The sequence below is a fragment of the Emys orbicularis genome, chromosome 9, assembly GCF_028017835.1.
Source record: "Emys orbicularis isolate rEmyOrb1 chromosome 9, rEmyOrb1.hap1, whole genome shotgun sequence".
NCBI classification, from domain to species: Eukaryota; Metazoa; Chordata; order Testudines; family Emydidae; genus Emys; species Emys orbicularis.
The window spans coordinates 48353447-48369653 of record NC_088691.1 but is presented as its reverse complement, the minus strand read 5'-3'; the positions used below and the strand labels follow the sequence as shown (position 1 = coordinate 48369653).

At 48.3% G+C, this 16207-nt stretch overlaps 2 protein-coding genes across 2 annotated transcripts in view; one reads left to right on the top strand and one right to left on the bottom strand.

The window, feature by feature from the left end:
* The window catches only part of SCLY (selenocysteine lyase), a 33925-nt gene extending 32506 nt beyond the window's left edge, over window positions 1–1419 (bottom strand). Inside the window, exon 1 of the mRNA XM_065410534.1 lies at window positions 1277–1419. Coding sequence (XP_065266606.1) covers window positions 1277–1418 — 142 coding nt within the window. The 5' untranslated portion in view covers window position 1419. The remainder of the gene's footprint in view (window positions 1–1276) is intronic.
* Window positions 1420–1469: 50 nt separating this feature from the next.
* LOC135883430 (uncharacterized) overlaps window positions 1470–16207 on the top strand; it is a 28988-nt gene continuing 14250 nt past the window's right edge. Inside the window, exons 1-2 of the mRNA XM_065410535.1 lie at window positions 1470–1563; window positions 6517–7190. Coding sequence (XP_065266607.1) covers window positions 6551–7190 — 640 coding nt within the window. The 5' untranslated portion in view covers window positions 1470–1563; window positions 6517–6550. The remainder of the gene's footprint in view (window positions 1564–6516; window positions 7191–16207) is intronic.

Below are 16207 nucleotides of genomic sequence, written 5' to 3'. Positions count from 1 at the left end.
GTTCACATGGCACTTTTGCCCAGCGGCCACAGCAGCACCACAGGAGGCTAAGCCTCCTCTGGCCTATTATACCCCCGGCCCATGCCCCTTCATGCTTCGACCACCGTTCCAGAGGACATGATTCCATGCTGATGACAGGTTCTGCTCGATAACAATCCAAAGCAGTGTGGACTTATGCACCTTCATTTTCACCATCTGAGTCAGATGCCACCAACAGAAGGTTGATTTTCTTTTTTGATGATTTGGGTTCTTTAGTTTCTGCATTGGAGTGTTGCTCTTTTAAGACTTCTGACAATATATTCCACACTTCGTCTCTCTCAGATTTTGGAAGGCACTTCAGATTCTTAAACCTTAATACTATTTCTTTTATTTTTTTACAGTGCAAATATTTGTAATAAAAAATAATAGAATAAAGAGAGCACTGAACACTTTGTATCCCATGTTGTAATTAAAATCAATATATTTGAAAATGTAGTAAAACATCCAAAATATTTATAATAAACTTACATTGGTATTCTATTATTGTTTAACAGTGCAATTAAAGCTGCGATTAATTGTAACTATTTTTTTAATCTTGCGATTGTGATCATTTTTTTTAGTCGTTTGACAGCCCTGATCAGAAGAGAACTCTCTGATTGCTCACATGTTAAATAGGAACAGTGCACCCACGGAGTCGGCGCCAGAGTCAGCCCCGGAGCACCCACGGAGTCGGCGCCTATGCTGATACCAACCACCGCTATTGCTGCTGCAATAAGCCATATGGCTACCAGTGGTTAAATCCTGCCCTCAGACCGGGTCTGAGCACAGTGTAGTGAGGGAGAGCTGCATGTGCCCAGCTGAACCCACTGTTAAGACCTGAAGCAGCAAGTCCTTGCTCCCATCTCAGGGGCAGTTCATTCAGTTCAACTCCTCCCATCCACCTGCTCCTTCAGACACCAGCTCAACACTGGTTCATCAGCAGGTAGTACTGGAACCTTCCCACCAATGCTTCAGAGGACAGCCATTGGTTACCAGCACTAATACTCAGGCACGGGCCAATCAGCACACTGGCCCTTAGGCAGCAGCAATTGGTTACCAACTATTAACACCCAAGCACCAACCAATCAGCTCTTTGTCCTTCAGTCATTGGTTACCAGTACTAATACCCAGGCACTGACCAATCAACAGTGAGTTGATTGGTCAGTGCCTGGGGAGTGGCCATTGGTTACCAACAGTTAATACCCAGGCACCGACCAATCATCGCCTTGTCTGGGGCAGGGGCTGCTCTCCCCCTTACCTGCGCCCCCCGCCGAAGGCGGCCTGGGCCGAGCTGATCGCAGGGGTGGGTAGAAGCTGCCGCAGGAGGCCGTTATTACTCGCTCCCTTCCCCACCCCCCGCTCGCGCACTTCGGACTAGAGATTCTATTCACCCCGGTCATAGAGTCGGGCCGGGCGGAAAGACAAGACGGGCAGACGCAGCAAGAGTAGCAGTTCCGGTTTAGGCCATAGAGAGGCCAGGCTAGGACGGAACTTCCGGAAGGGAGTGTTGCTGCTCCCGCGCTGCCCCTCTCCAAGATGGCGCAGGTAACCCTGCTCTCGGCCCTCTCTCCCCAGAGCTGCGCAAACTCCACAGAGCCCCCTCCAAGATGGCGGTGAGATCCGCCGAGGGGCTGGCCCGGGGTGGGTCAGGGACACACGGCTCGGGCCTAGGAACCTCGGGGGCTGTAATTCTTCGAGCCCCCAGCGTCCTCCGGGGTCCGGGCTGCGCAGCCGGGGTGGGGGGGAGAGGTGTCAGGGCCGCGCTGGGCAGGTTTTGGGTGGTAGGAGCATGGGGCTGCCCTGAGTCCCGCCTCCAGAGGGACTCCATACTCTCCCTCCCCCCCCCCCCCCCTCCCGCCCGACCAATCTCCCGTAGGGCCAGTTCCCACGTTTCTGAGCTCAGGAGTCAGGAGCTGGATGTTAGTAACAAATAAGTTTGTTTCCCCACTGGATGTTGCGGTTTTGTGCGTTCATGTTACACTGGCAGATTTTCTCTGCATGTTGCACTTTAGAACAGTTCTTGGTGTGTAATGAATGCAGGTTCTCGTGGAATCACCAGAGTCCGGGAGCTGGGACTTTATGGACATCAAAAGGCACAAAACTTGAAGTAAAATTGCAGTAGTTGCTAACAATGTTTGTGTAGCGAGGGGGGTCCTACTTACACTCCTGGCTCCACCAAAGCCAGGGCAGCTGACCCTTTCAATCTTCCCTCCCAGCCCCCACACTAGGGTTGCTAGGTGTCTGGTTTTCAACTGGAATGCCTGGTTGAAAAGGGACCCTGCTGACCGGGCTGTTAAAAGTCCAGTCAGCGGCGCAGCAGAGCTAAGGCAGGATCCCTGCCTGCCACGGCTCCGTGCGGCTCCCAGAAGCAGCGGCATGTTCCCCCTCTGGCTCCTAGGCATGGGGCAACCAAGAGGCTCCGTGCGCTGCCCCCGCCCCAAGCGCCAGCTCCTCAGCTCCCATTGGCTGGGAACTGTGGCCAATGGGAGCTGCGGGGGCGGTGCCTGCGGACGGGGCAATGTGCAGAACTGCCTGGCCATGCCTCCGCATAGGAGCCAGAGGGGGGACATGCCGTTGCTTCTGGGAGCTGCCTGAGGTAAGCGCCGCCCAGACCCTGTACTCCTGAACCCCCCCTGCCCCAGCCCTGATCCCCTTCCCGCTCTCAATCCCAGCCCGGAGCTCCCACCTGGCACTGGTGAGACCTCATCTGGAATACTCTGTGCAGTTCTGGTCTCCCGTGTTTAAGAAGGATGAATTCAAACTGGAACAGGTACAGAGAAGGGCTACTAGGATGATCCGAGGAATGGAAAACCTGTCTTATGGAAGATGACTCAAAGAGCTTGGCTTGTTTAGCCTCACCAAAAGAAGGCTGAGGGGAGATATGATTGCTCTTTATAAATATATCAGAGGGATAAATACCAGGGAGGGAGAGGAATTATTTAAGCTCAGTACCAATGTGGACACAAGAACAAATGGATATAAACTGGCCATCAGGAAGTTTAGACTTGAAATTAGACGAAGGTTTCTAACCATCAGAGGAGTGAAGTTCTGGAACAGCCTTCCAAGGGGAGTAGTGGGGGCAAAAGACATATCTGGCTTCAAGACTAAGCTTGATAAGTTTATGGAGGGGATGGTATGATGGGATAGCCTAATTTTGGCAATTAATTGATCTTTGACTATTAGTGGTAAATATGCCCAATGGCCTGTGATGGGATGTTAGATGGGGTGGGATCTGAGTTACCACAGAGAATTCTTTCTTGGGTGTCTGGCTGGTGAATCTTGCCCACATGCTCAGGGTTTAGCTGATCGCCATATTTGGGGTTGGGAAGGAATTTTCCTCCAGGGGAGATTGGCAGAGGCCCTGGGGGGTTTTCGCCTTCCTCTGCAGCGTGGGCAACGGGTCACTTGCTGGAGGATTCTCTGCACCTTGAAGTTTTTAAACCATGATTTGAGGACTTCAATGGCTCAGACATAGGTTAGGGTTTGTTGCAGGAGTAGGTGGGTTAGATTCTGCGGCCTGTGTTGTGCAGGAGGTCAGACTAGACCAGGGGTCAGCAACCTTTCAGAAGTGGTGTGCCGAGTCTTCATTTATTCACTTTAATTTAAGGTTTCGCGTGCCGGTAATACATGTTAAAGTTTTTTAGAAGGTCTCTCTCTATAAGTCTGGGGCGTGGGGGGGGGGGTTCAGGGCAGAGGGCTGGGTGTGTGGGGGGGTTCAGGGCAGAGGGCTGGGTGTGTGGGGGGGTTCAGGGCAGAGGGCTGGGGGGGGTGTGGAGGTGCAGGGCAGAAGGCTGGGTGTTGGGGGGAGGTCAGGGCAGAAGGCTGGGTGTTGGGGGCGACTCGAGGTCAGGTCAGAGGGCTGGGGGGTGTGTGGAGGTGCAGGGCAGAAGGCTGGGTGTTGGGGGGAGGTCAGGGCAGAGGGCTGGGGTGTGTGTGGAGGTGCAGGGCAGAAGGCTGGGTGTTGGGAGGAGGTCAGGGCAGAGGGCTGGGGGGGTGTGGGGGGTGCAGGGCAGAAGGCTGGGGGGGGGTGCTCGGCTCATGGGGGTGCTCCCAGCCCCCTGCCCTGAGCGGCTCATGGCAGGGGGCTGGGAGGGATATGCCCTGTTCCACCCCCTTCCCCAAGGCCCGTCCCTACCTCTCTCTGTCTGCTCTACGGAGCAGGGAGCACGCTGCGCTCGGCTCTGCTCCGCTCCCCCTCACAAGGGCCATCGCCGGTGGGGGTGGGGGGGGGTGGAGGAGGAGGGGCCGGAACACACCAAGCTGTGGGAAGAAGCGGGGGAAGAGGGAAGCTTGTCTGCTGCAGGACCAAGCTTCTGCCTCCTGCCCCCACAGGGGAGAGCGGTGGGCGGCGGGGGCTGAGTGGGGTGGGGGGCCGGGACCCCCCCCACCGCTCTCCCCTGCGGGGGCAGGAGGCAAAAGCTTGGTCCTGCGGCAGCCAAGCTTCCCCCCTCCCCTGCTTCTTCCCCCAGCGTGGCGCTTTCCGGCCCCTCTGCCCCTCCTCCTCCTCCTCCTCCTCTCACCGGGCAGGCAGTGTGCCACTCAAAATCGGCTCGCGTGCCGTGTTTGGCACGCGTGCCGTTGGTTGCCCTCCCCTGGACTAGACGATCATAATGGTCCCTTCTGACCTTAAAATCTATGACCTGCACCTTAAATCCCCAGCCCCAAACCAGAGCCCTCACCCCCACTGCACCCCAGCGCCCTCCCACACCTTGAACCCCTCATTTCTGGCCCAACCCCGGAACCTGAACCCTCAGCCCAGAGCCCATAACTCCTTCCACACCCCAACCCCCTGCCTAAGCCCAGAGCCCCCTCCCATATTCCGAACCCCTTGGCTCCCTCCCTCACCAGGCTGGAGCCCCCTCCTGCACTCCAAACCCCTCATCCCCAGCCCCACCCCGGAGCCTGCATCCCCAGACGGAGCCCTCCCCCCCTCCCACACCCCAACCCCCTGACCCAGCCCAGTGAAAATGAGCGAGTGAGTGAGGGTAGGGAGAGTGAGCGACCGAGGGAGGGGGGATGGAGTGAGCGGGAGCAAAGCCTTGGAGGAGGGGCGGGGCAGGGGGTGGGGCAAGGCTGTTTGGTTTTGTGTGAGTAGAAAACTGGCAACCACTTCCCCTCAAACGGGTTTTGTCACCTTTAGAAAAATGTACCAGGGTTAATGTAGATTGTTCCCCCTTAATCAAATGAAAAGCACCTTGTGTCCATGTACATAAGTGCTTCAACCAGTGTTATGTAACAATTAGTGCTCTCTGCCTGAAATTTGTAGGGATAATACTTCAGTCAATTGGAGATCAAACCAGCATGTACATTGGCACAATTGTGCATTACTGACTGACACAGCTTAGAGCTGACAGGCCCTTCAGCCAGTGAACCTCCTTAGTTTGCCAGCTAAGAGTCCCCTTTCAAACCGCTACTTCCTCAGAGTCCCCTCCTCAGAAATGGTGCCCCACACATGATTAATCTCTCCAAATGCTCAACTAATGGTTCCTGCATAGACACATTCTAAGCTAACTGTGAACTTCTGACACATTTCCCTCTGGGGTCCCCCTCTTAGCAATGGTCTCCTGTCAAATGTTCCCCTCTGCCCATGAACCACCCCATTAATCCTCATCCCTGAAATGCCCTGCCCCCACTTCTGTCATACCACTTGTCCTGGCTACCAGATGTCCCAAACTGAGCCAACTGTGGCTCGCCAGCTGCTAGTACAGGTGCCAAATCATGACTTATAGCTGATGAACCAAATAATGCAGATGCTTGGATTCCATTGACAGCAGCCTCACCCCCCTCCATTGAGCCCCCCCCAGGGCCAAAAGAAAGTGCCAACCATCCCTCATTAGGGCTCTGCTTTGTCAGAGCTGTTCAGGTCAAACAGAGCAACATCATCTTTTGATGACGATGAATATTTTTTTGCAAAGGATTCAACAGTGCCACTTGAGAGTGTTCAGCACCAGATCCTGTGGGTATTTTGAGCTGTATAGGGGGATTGGATACTTTAGGGGCAGTTGTTGGATGATGTGGCCAGGATGCATTTTAAAGGGTGGGGTGAGGAGGTTGGATCTTCTTTGAGATGACAGCCCATTCACTACACCTGCATCAGTTTAAGGCAGCCCTAGTGCGGATGCAGGGTAAAGCTTAGACTGTTTCAGAGTGGCTAGTGTGGACACACTCTTTCTTTGTGTTTCAAAAGTTGAAGCACAATGGATTGAGCATTTGTAATATTGAAAAGCTAATATTTAAGAAATTCAGTCAAAAAATGACAAAACTAACCAAATAATAAATATTAACGTTCTATAAAGAAGTTATACTAACCAGCAGGACAGTTTCATTGTGCGGACATCTAGATGGACTGATCTAAGAGAGTAGATCTCCAACAGTATCTGTGTATACTATAATATCATAGAATGTCTTTTTTCATGTAAACTTTGTCCTTTTCTCAGACTGTTCTGATGTTTGTTCTTGCTGCAAAAATTGTAATTTTGAGTTTCATCTTACTTTCAGGTTGTCAGAATTACAAGACAATAAGAAAGTAGTGATGGAATCGTTGGCTACGGGGTCTAAAGCAAAGAAAACTCTAGGAAACGTTGACTATGTAGAGTCATCAGAATTTTCCCAAGGAATTCTGCCTACAAATAAGGATGTCATTCAGAACATGTTGTATCTGTTGCAACCCAAAAGAGCTGGGCAAGCACAACGGTCAAAAGAAGATGCAGCCCAATTGCTTGCTGAACTTCTGCAGGAACACTGGTTGTTTTGCAACTTACACACCATAGCAACAAAAAATATAAAGAAGAATATTCTCAAAATGTATGAGGAATTCACAAAACTCTATCAAACCAGAAAGCAGAGACAAAATCAGTCATTTACAGAGAAGGCAGACACATTCAACAGGAGTTCAGAACAGCTCTTTGACATATTTTGTACAGACACAGTGATAAGAAATGAGCTGGAACAATACAGTGGTATAAAAATGACAGACGTTGAGTGGAAATTTCTTGAAAATCAAAGAAGTGAAAGAAAAATGTACCATAAAGATTTCTTGGACAAGAAAGAAATTAAGATGATGGAAAGAAGAAAACTACAGTGCCTGGAGCACTTGAGAAAAATTGCAGAAAAAAAAGAAGCAAGTGAAGTCAAAGAAGAGACTTACAAAACTGATGAGAAGTCAGATGAAGGTATGAGTGTAAATGAAACATATGTTGTAGAAGAGGAGGAGGATGAAGGTGTTCCAGATTTTTCATCTAAGGGGAAAAGGAAGCGTCCATATTCTACGTGGACTGCCAGCTCACCAACATCAGCTGGTGATAGTATGCCTCTTGAGTGTCAACATATACGTATGAGCATCAGGAAAGTTAGGCCTGGGTTCTATGAGACTGTTGACAAGTTTTAAAAACTGCTAGTACATGTCAGTCTCAAGCTGAGGCTACTGTAGTAGAAGTTAGCAACAAAATGTTTAGGAGATCTTGAAATACCATGATCATTTGGAAGTCCCTGATGTAGATACTCTAACAACATTCAGAAACATCCACCTTGGAGTGAAGAGCATTGAAGTAATGAGATTGGCAGAAACTGTAAAAGATTATGAACTCCAAAGGAAAAAGCAGTCATTAACTAATAATATGAAGGCTTAGAGATAGATGATCTGGAGATTATGTAGCAGTACAAGTCTCTTCATCTAAGGCCCTGACTGTACTAGACTTTTTTGGATGAATGTTCACTAAGGATACAGTTAAGAGTACCAAATACTTGTCATCTAAGACAATATATAAAATCTTCATTTCCAGAAGTGAAAGGCTAAAGTTTTAGCACGATTCTTCGTTGTCCACAGAGATAATGTAATTGTGTTGCAAACAGAACAAGGAATGGAAGAGTCATTTCCATTCTCAGAAGTGATCTGATTCATAAACAAAAAACCTCCCAACTTTGATTTTTGCATGGCCATTTTTAAAAAACAGTGCGATAAACTATGTCTAGGGCCCTACCAAATTCACAGTCAATTTCACAGTAATAGGATTTTTTAAATAGTACATTTCATGATTTCAGCTATTTAAATCTGAAAATTCATGGTGATAGCAATGGTGGGCCAATAGTGTCAACAGGAGTCTAGTTGACTACTGGGAAGTAATACAATATTGTTGATAAAGCTAATTTAAAGTGCAGATGCTGAGCAGTCACAACTCCCATTAATTTCAGTGGGAATTGAGAATGTTTAGCACCTTTTAGAATTGGCACTAATAGTAAAACTGGCTAATTACCTTTGTCCTTCAACTGCTTTGAAATCCCACTCCCAGTGAGTACCTACTTAAATTAGTAGTTTTAATGTTGCATTTCAAATTCATATGGAATAAAGAAGAACTGCTGGTATTGTGAAGGAGGCAATGGCCTTGCCTTTCAGGCTCAAGTATATGTAGCTACATTATCTCTCTCCCTCAAAGGATGTAACTGTCTGCCTCTCTGAATAATATACTTATTATCAGTCTCTTATCGGTTACTCAGTTAACTTTCACATAAATAACTGATGAGGTCCCTTGAGGATTTATTCCAAAATATTAACCAAACTCAGTGCAGTAAACATAGTTTTTACTTTTTTTGTCGTTAACAAAGTTTAAAAGGAAATTGAATTTAATGATTTGCATGGCACATTTCAACTTCTTGCCTTCAAGACCTGAGATATATTAGACCTTAAACCAGTCACTGGGCACTCACAGCAGCAGCACTGCTTGAGCACTGGTCTTGGACCGAATGTGGCCAGTCTTAGATCTTGGAACAGTATGATTTTTAATCCCTGCTGTAAAACCCACTTCACACTACAAATACAGCAAGTGATGTAAACTGAAACGTATTAAACAGAAACCCAGCGTGGTTTGAATATGGTTTTTAACACTGTTGTATAGTGCTTTGATAATGTTCCTAGTTCGTAGAGGTTAAGGCTAGAAGGGACCATTAGATCATCTAGTCCAGGGATTGGCAACCTTTGGCATGCGGCTCGCCAGGGTAAACACCCTGGCGGGCCGGGCCAGTTTGTTTACCTGCCGTGTCCGCAGGTTCGGCCGATCGAGGCTCCCACTGGCCGCAGTTCGCCGTCCCAGGCAAATGGGGGCTGTGGGAAGCGGCGTGGGCCGAGGGAGCAGCAGGTAAACAAACGGCCCGGTTGCTAGGGTGCTTATCCTGGCGAGCTGCGTGCCAAAGGTTGCCGATCCCTGATCTAGTCTAACCCCTTGTAAATCACAGGCCATTAAATTTCACTCGGTTACAGAGCCCAATAACTTGACTAAAGTGTATCTTCCAGAAAGGCATCCAGTCTTAATTTGGAGACCTCAAGAGAGAGTCCTCCAGTTTCTTTGGTAGTATGCAGCTTAATTTGTTAATCTCCCCAGATTTAAAATGTAGTGGTATGAGAGGGGTCAGCCCCAAGATCAGCTACTGTAGAGAACTTGTCATCACAATGAGGATCCCAAAATACACAGCAGGGACATCACACTACTCTTTGATTACATAATAATTTTATTAGCTAGCCAGGCAAAAATCATAGACTCATAGAATATCAGGGTTGGGAGGGACCTCGAGGTCATCTACTCCAACCCCCTGCTTAAAGCAGGACCAATCCCCAACTAAATCATCCCAGCCAGGGCTTTGTCAAGCCTGACCTTAAAAACCTCTAAGGAAGGATATTCCACCACCTTCCTAGGTAACCCATTCCAGTGCTTTACCACCCTCCTAGTGAAAAAGTTTTTCCTAATATCCAACCTAAACCTCCCCCACTGCAACTTGAGACCATTATTCCTTGTTCTGTTATCTGGTACCACTGAGAACAGTCTAGATCCATCCTCTTTAGAACCCCCTTTCAGGTAGTTGAAAGCAGCTATCAAATCCCCCCCCATTCTTCTCCTCTGTAGACTAAATAATCCCAGTTCCCTCAGCCTCTCCTCATAAGTCATGTGCTCCAGCCCCCTAAAATACACACTCTTCAATAGAGCAAAAAATAGAAAGATACTGTCAGATGTCCAGCGCTTGCATTACTTACACCAGGGATAGGCAACCTTTGGCACGTGGCTCACCAGGGTAAGCACCCTGGCGGGGCGGGCCAGTTTGTTCATATGCCGCGACCGCAGGTTCGGCTGATCATGGCTCCCACTGGCGGGAAGCGGCGGCCAGCACATCCCTCGGCCCACGCCACTTCCTGCATCCCCCATTGTCCTGGGATGGTGAACCGCGGCCAGTGGGAGCCGTGATCAGTCGAACCTGCAGACGCGGCAGGTAAACAAACCAACCCGGCCCGCCCCTGGCGAGCCGCATGCCAAAGGTTGCCGATCCCTGCCTTACACCATCCTTTGTGGAGATACCCAAGAGTCAGTATGTGTTTGTTATCATGGCATCTCTGAGCACTCATGCCTATTGTGTTATGCTAACACCCACTTTAGCTTGCGTGTATTTCTAATGGTTTTCACATCTTTTCCTTATCTGTATTTTTAACACCCACTTCTCTTGAGGGTTCCCACTGCTAATTGGTTTAATACCCATTTACGTCACAATAATTTTCATATATGTCAATTAGTTACCATTTGCAGTGTTGTTGTCGCCATGTTGGTCCCAGCATATTAGAGGGACAAGGTGGGTGAGGTAATATTGTTTATTGGACCAGCTTCTGTTGGTGAAAGAGACAAGCTTTTTCTCTTATACAGAGCTCTTCTTCAGGTCAGGCAAAGGTACGCAGGTCTGGTCTACATTACAGACCTATATCTGTATAACTATGTTGCTCAGGGGTGTGAAAATCCACATTTTCATACCCCCGAGCAACATAGTTATACCAACTTAACCCCCCATGTAGACAGCACTATGTTGGTGTGGAGGTGGATTAACTAAACCGACAGAAGAGCTCTCTCCTGTTAGCTTAGAGCAGTGGTTTTCATACTGTGGGAAATGGCCCAGTACTGATTCGTGGAATGTAAGGCACTGGGTCGCAGCGGCTCTGGTCAGCACCGCTGACCGGGCCATTAAAAGTCCCGTCAGCAGTGCTGCCCGGCTAAGGCAGGCTAGTCCCTACCTGCTCTGACACCATGCTGCACCCCGGAAGCGGCTGGCAGCAGGTCCAGCTCCTAGGCGGGGGGCCATGGGGTTCCGTGCACTGCCCCCGCCCCGAGCACTGGAGCTGGGGGGGCAATGCCTGCGGGCAAGAGCAGCACCTCTGCCCAGCAGCCGGACCTGCTGTTGGCCACTTCCAGGGTGCAGCGTGGTCTGCGATGCCAGGACAGGCAGGAAGCCTGCCTTAGCACCCCTGCTGTGCCGCTGACTGGGAGCCACCTGAGGTAAGCCTGCGCCCCAATCCTCTGCCCCACCCCTGAGCCCCTCCAACCCCTTACCCCTTATCCCCAGCTCTGTTCGGTTGTGGGCATCAACAATTTTCTTCAATTGGATTGCCAGAAAAAATGTTTGAAAACCACTGGCTTAGAGTGTCTTCACTAAAGCACTACAGTGGTGCAGCTGCACCAATGCAGCCTTTTAAGTGTAGACTTGCCTTCAGTGTCACAGCTAAAGACAAGGTGGAGCAGATAAGGAGTTAACACATTGCAAAGAGACTATTCAAAGTGAAGTGTGCAGTTAACACCTCCGCAGTCATAGGACAGAGGAGGGTTAGTGGGTTACAAATTGTTGTAATGAGCCATAAACCCAGTGTTTTTATTGTGTCCATGATTTTTAGTGTCTAGCTAAGTTATGAATTTAAGCTCCCAGGCTCATCTATTCAAGGGGTTTTGCAGGTTTCCTTTGATATGAGAACTGAGAGGTCAGATATAGAGTGATTGTTGCAAGTGAAAGGCTTTCTGCAGTAAGCAGCCGCAGCCATAGTAGGGCAGCAGCAGCCATAGTAGGACAAGAGCAGCCATGAGCTAAGAAGCAGGGAGTCACATGATGTCCCATCTAAACTGCACCAAAATATTATATTGCGTTGTTAAGAAGCATTTCTGCCCTAATAGCACCAATAGTGACCAAACAGACAAATCTTAAAATGTGTAAACAGAACTTTGCAAGGTAACACTCTGTTTGGCAAAACCACTTACCAGAAGTTTTGGTTGAAAAGATTCCATTGATTGCTTTTGTATGTTCTTTAATTTGTAATACTTCCATTTGTTTACCTATAGTTATCACTGTCTGTTCTTTAATTTGTTTTTGAAAAATTTAAATCAACTAAGGTTGTGGGATCTGATTGGTTAAAGAATTATTTCATAATGGGCTAGGATTGGTGAAAAATAGTTTTGTAGTACTTCAGTTTAAAATGATTGGTTAAGGTACAGCTAAGTAGGCCCCAAGTTTTAGCTATATAAACTGGGGTCCAAAAGGAAGTTCTTTGGAACCTAACTCTAGGACATAGCCCAAGATCAGAGTCGCCAGACCTCAACATCCTGCCAATCATACTGTGCAGAAGCTGAAGTCCAGGATGATCTAATCTTAACTGGCCACCAAGAAAAGTTTGTTTGCCTTATTGGGAGTGTTGAGCATTGTATGCTTAGCAAGTGTATTGTGTTTTGGTAACTGTTAATAAATGGAGGTTAAGTATATTACTGTGTAAGGCTCTTTCACTGGTAAAAGGCCCTGCAAACCCACAGAAGATTACACCCTGAGCCCTAGGAACTGGGTAAGGGTAGGTGCATCTTTTGCCCCAAGCCCTGGGAACTGGGAAAGTGGGGGTGCCTAAGGCTATGTCTACACTATGTACCTTACAGTGGCACAGCTGTGCCGCTACAACCGCATTGTTGTATGCAGTGTATCCGCTCTTTGTTGCCTGGAGAAAGCTCTCCTGATGGCAACAAGGGGTGGTAGCTTCGTCGGCGGGAGAGCGACTCCCACCAATGAAGCGGTGTCCACCCGGGCGCTTTTCATCATTAAAAAACTTTTGTCACTCAGGGGTGTGGGGGGAAAAACCACACCCCAAATGACAAAAGTTAACGAAAGTGCAGTGTAGACATAGCCTAAATTAACTGGGTTATGCCTTGAGCCCATGGAGGGGTAAAGATGGGGTACCCTAAAGTGTGGGGGTAACAATTGTTTTGTAAAAAGTGTTCACCCCCAAGTGACCAAAAGCATCCTATCTTTTATCATTTTTTGTGAGAGTTCATTTGAGAGCCTACTGATTCTCACTTCACCCACCTAGTTGTTGGGGCATTTAGTGCACTGGATCAGGTACAACACATGTGATAGACACGTGTAGGACCCTTTGATCTTGAAAGGTGTGTTGTGGATGGTATTGATCATTGCAGCAGTGGAGATATATCTGCAGGTTTTGCATCTGTTGTTGCAGGGCGTGATGCTGCTTTGAGTTGGTGTATCCTGGGGAGCTTGCTTCTGATGATGAGCATGGTGAGGATGGGGTGTTGTTTGAAGGCCAGAAGAGGGGGGGTTTGAGAAAGATTTCTTTCAGGATGTGGTCCCCATAAATTATGGGTTGTAATTGCTTAATGATACCCAGTACGGGTTCCAGTGTGAGGCGGCAGCTGACAACTAGGGATGTATGATCAGATGTTTTCCCGCTCTCCCCCCCCCACCCCCCATATTGAAGCGTTTTCTCAGTTGGGTGATCTGTTCCATGGTGCACCCTACATCTCTGGTGGAGTGTTCTTGTTTGGAGAAGGTGGTTTTAAGTGCGTTCAGTGAATTTTTCTTCAAAGCATATTCTATGTTATCTGAGTGCCTGGCTGTAGATAACGGATAACAGTCAAGGAACTATGATGTGATTGGAATAACAGAAACTTGGTGGGGCAGTTCACATGACTAGAGCACTGTCATGGATGGGTATAAACTGTTCAGGAAAGACAGGTACGGGAGGAAAGGTGGAGGACTTGCATTGTATGTAAGAGCGGTATGATTGCTCAGAGCTCCAGTATGAAACTGGAGAAAAGCCTCTTGAGATTCTTTGGGTTAAGTTTAGAGGCGAGAGCAACAAGGGTGATGTCATGGTGGGTGTGTGCTATAGACCATCGGATCAGAAGGATGAGGTAGACGAGACTTTCTTCGGACAACTAACTGAAGTTTCCAGATCACAGGCCCTGGTTCTAATGGGGGACTTCAATCACCCTGACATCTGCTGGGAGAGCAGTACAGCAATGCACAGACAATTCAAGAAGTTTTTGGAGAGTGTTGGGGACAACTTCCTGGTACAAGTGCTGGAGGAACCAACTAGGGGCCATGCTCCTCTTGATCTGCTGCTTACAAACAGGGAAGAATTGGTAGGGGAAGTAGAAGTGGGTGGCAACCTAGGCAGCAGTGACCATGAGATTGTTAAGTTCAGGATCCTGACAAAAGGAAGAAAGGAGAGTAGCAAAATACGGACCCTGGACTTCAGAAAAGCAGATTTAGACTCCCTTAGGGAACTGATGGGCAGGATCCCCTGGGAGGTTAATATGAGGGGGCAAGGAGTCCAGGAGGGCTGGCTGTATTTTAAAGAAGCCTTATTGAGAGCACAGGAACAAACCATCCCGATGTGCAGAAAGAATAGCAAATATGGCAGGCAACCAGCTTGGCTTAACAGTGAAATCCTTGCTGATCTTAAACACAAAAAAGAAGCTTACAAAAAGTGGAAGATTGGACAGATGACTAGGGAGGAGTATAAAAATATTGCTCAGGCATGCAGGAGTGAAATCAGGAAGGCCAAATCACGCTTGGAGTTGCAGCTAGCAAGAGATGTTAAAAGAGTAACAAGAAGGGTTTCTTCAGGTATGTTAGCAACAAGAAGAAAGTCATGGAAAGTGTGGGCTCCTTACTGAATGAGGGAGGCAACATGTGGAAAAAGCTGAAGTACGTAATGCCTTTTTTGCCTTGGTCTTCACAGACAGTCAGCTCCCAGACTGCTGCACTGGGCAACACAGTATAGGGAGGAGGTGAGCAGCCCTCAGTGGTGAAAGAACAGGTTAAGGACTATTTAGAAAAGCTGGACATGCACAAGTCCATGGGTCCAGATCTAATGCTGAGGGAGTTGGCTGATGTGATTGCAGAGCCATTGGCCATTATCTTTGAAAATTTGTGGCGATCGGGGGAGGTCCCGGACGATTGGAAAAAGGCAAATATAGTGCCCATATTTTAAAAAGGGAAGAAAGAGAACCCGGGGAACTACAGACCGGTCAGCCTCACTTCAGTTCCTGGCAAAATCATGGAGCAGGTCCTCAAGGAATCAATTCTGAAGCACTTAGAGGAGAGGAAAGTGATCAGGAACAGTCAGCATAGATTCACCAAGGGCAAGTGATGCCTGACTAACCTAATTGCCTTCTATGATTAGATAACTGGCTCTGTGGATATGGGGAAAGCAGTGGACGTGTTATTCCTTGACTTTAGCAAAGCTTTTGATACGGTCTCCCACAGTATTCTTGCCAGCAAGTTAAAGAAGTATGGATTGGATGATGGACTATAAGGTGGATAGAAAGCTGGCTAGATCGTCGGGCTCAACGGGTAGTGATCAATGGCTCCATGTCTAGTTGGCAGCCGGTATCAAGTGGAGTGCCCCAGGGGTCGGTCCTGGGGCCAGTTTTGTTCAACATCTTTATTAATGATCTGGATGATGGGATGAATTGCACCCTCAGCAAGTTCGCAGATGACATTAAAATGGGGGAGTGGTAGATACACTGGAGGGTAGGACTAGAGTCCAGAGTGACCTAGACAAATTAGTGGATTGGGCCAAAAGAAATCTGATGAGGTTCAACAAGGACAATTGCAGAGTCCAGCACTTAGGAAGGAAGAATCCCATGCACCGCTACAGGCTGGGACTGAGTGGCTAAGCAGCAGAAAAGGACCTGAACATTACAGTGGATGAGAAGCTGGATATGAGTCTGCAGTGTGCCCTTATTGCCAAGAAGGCCAATGGCATATTGGGCTGTATTAGTAGAAGCATTGCCAGCAGATCGAGGGAAGTGATCATTCCCCTCTATTCGGCATTGGTGAGGCCTCATCTGGAGTACTGTGTCCAGTTTTGGGCCCCACACTACAAGAAGGATCTGGAAAAATTGGAAAGAGTCCAGAGGAGGGCAACAAAAATGATTAGGGGGCTGGAGTACATGACTTATGAGATGAGGCTGAGGGAACTGGGATTATTTAGTCTGCAGAAGAGTAAAGGGGGATTTGATAGCAGCCTTCAACTATCTAAAGGGGGGTTCCAAAGAGGATGAGCTCGGCTGTTCTCAGTGGTGGCAGATGACAGAACAAGGAGCAA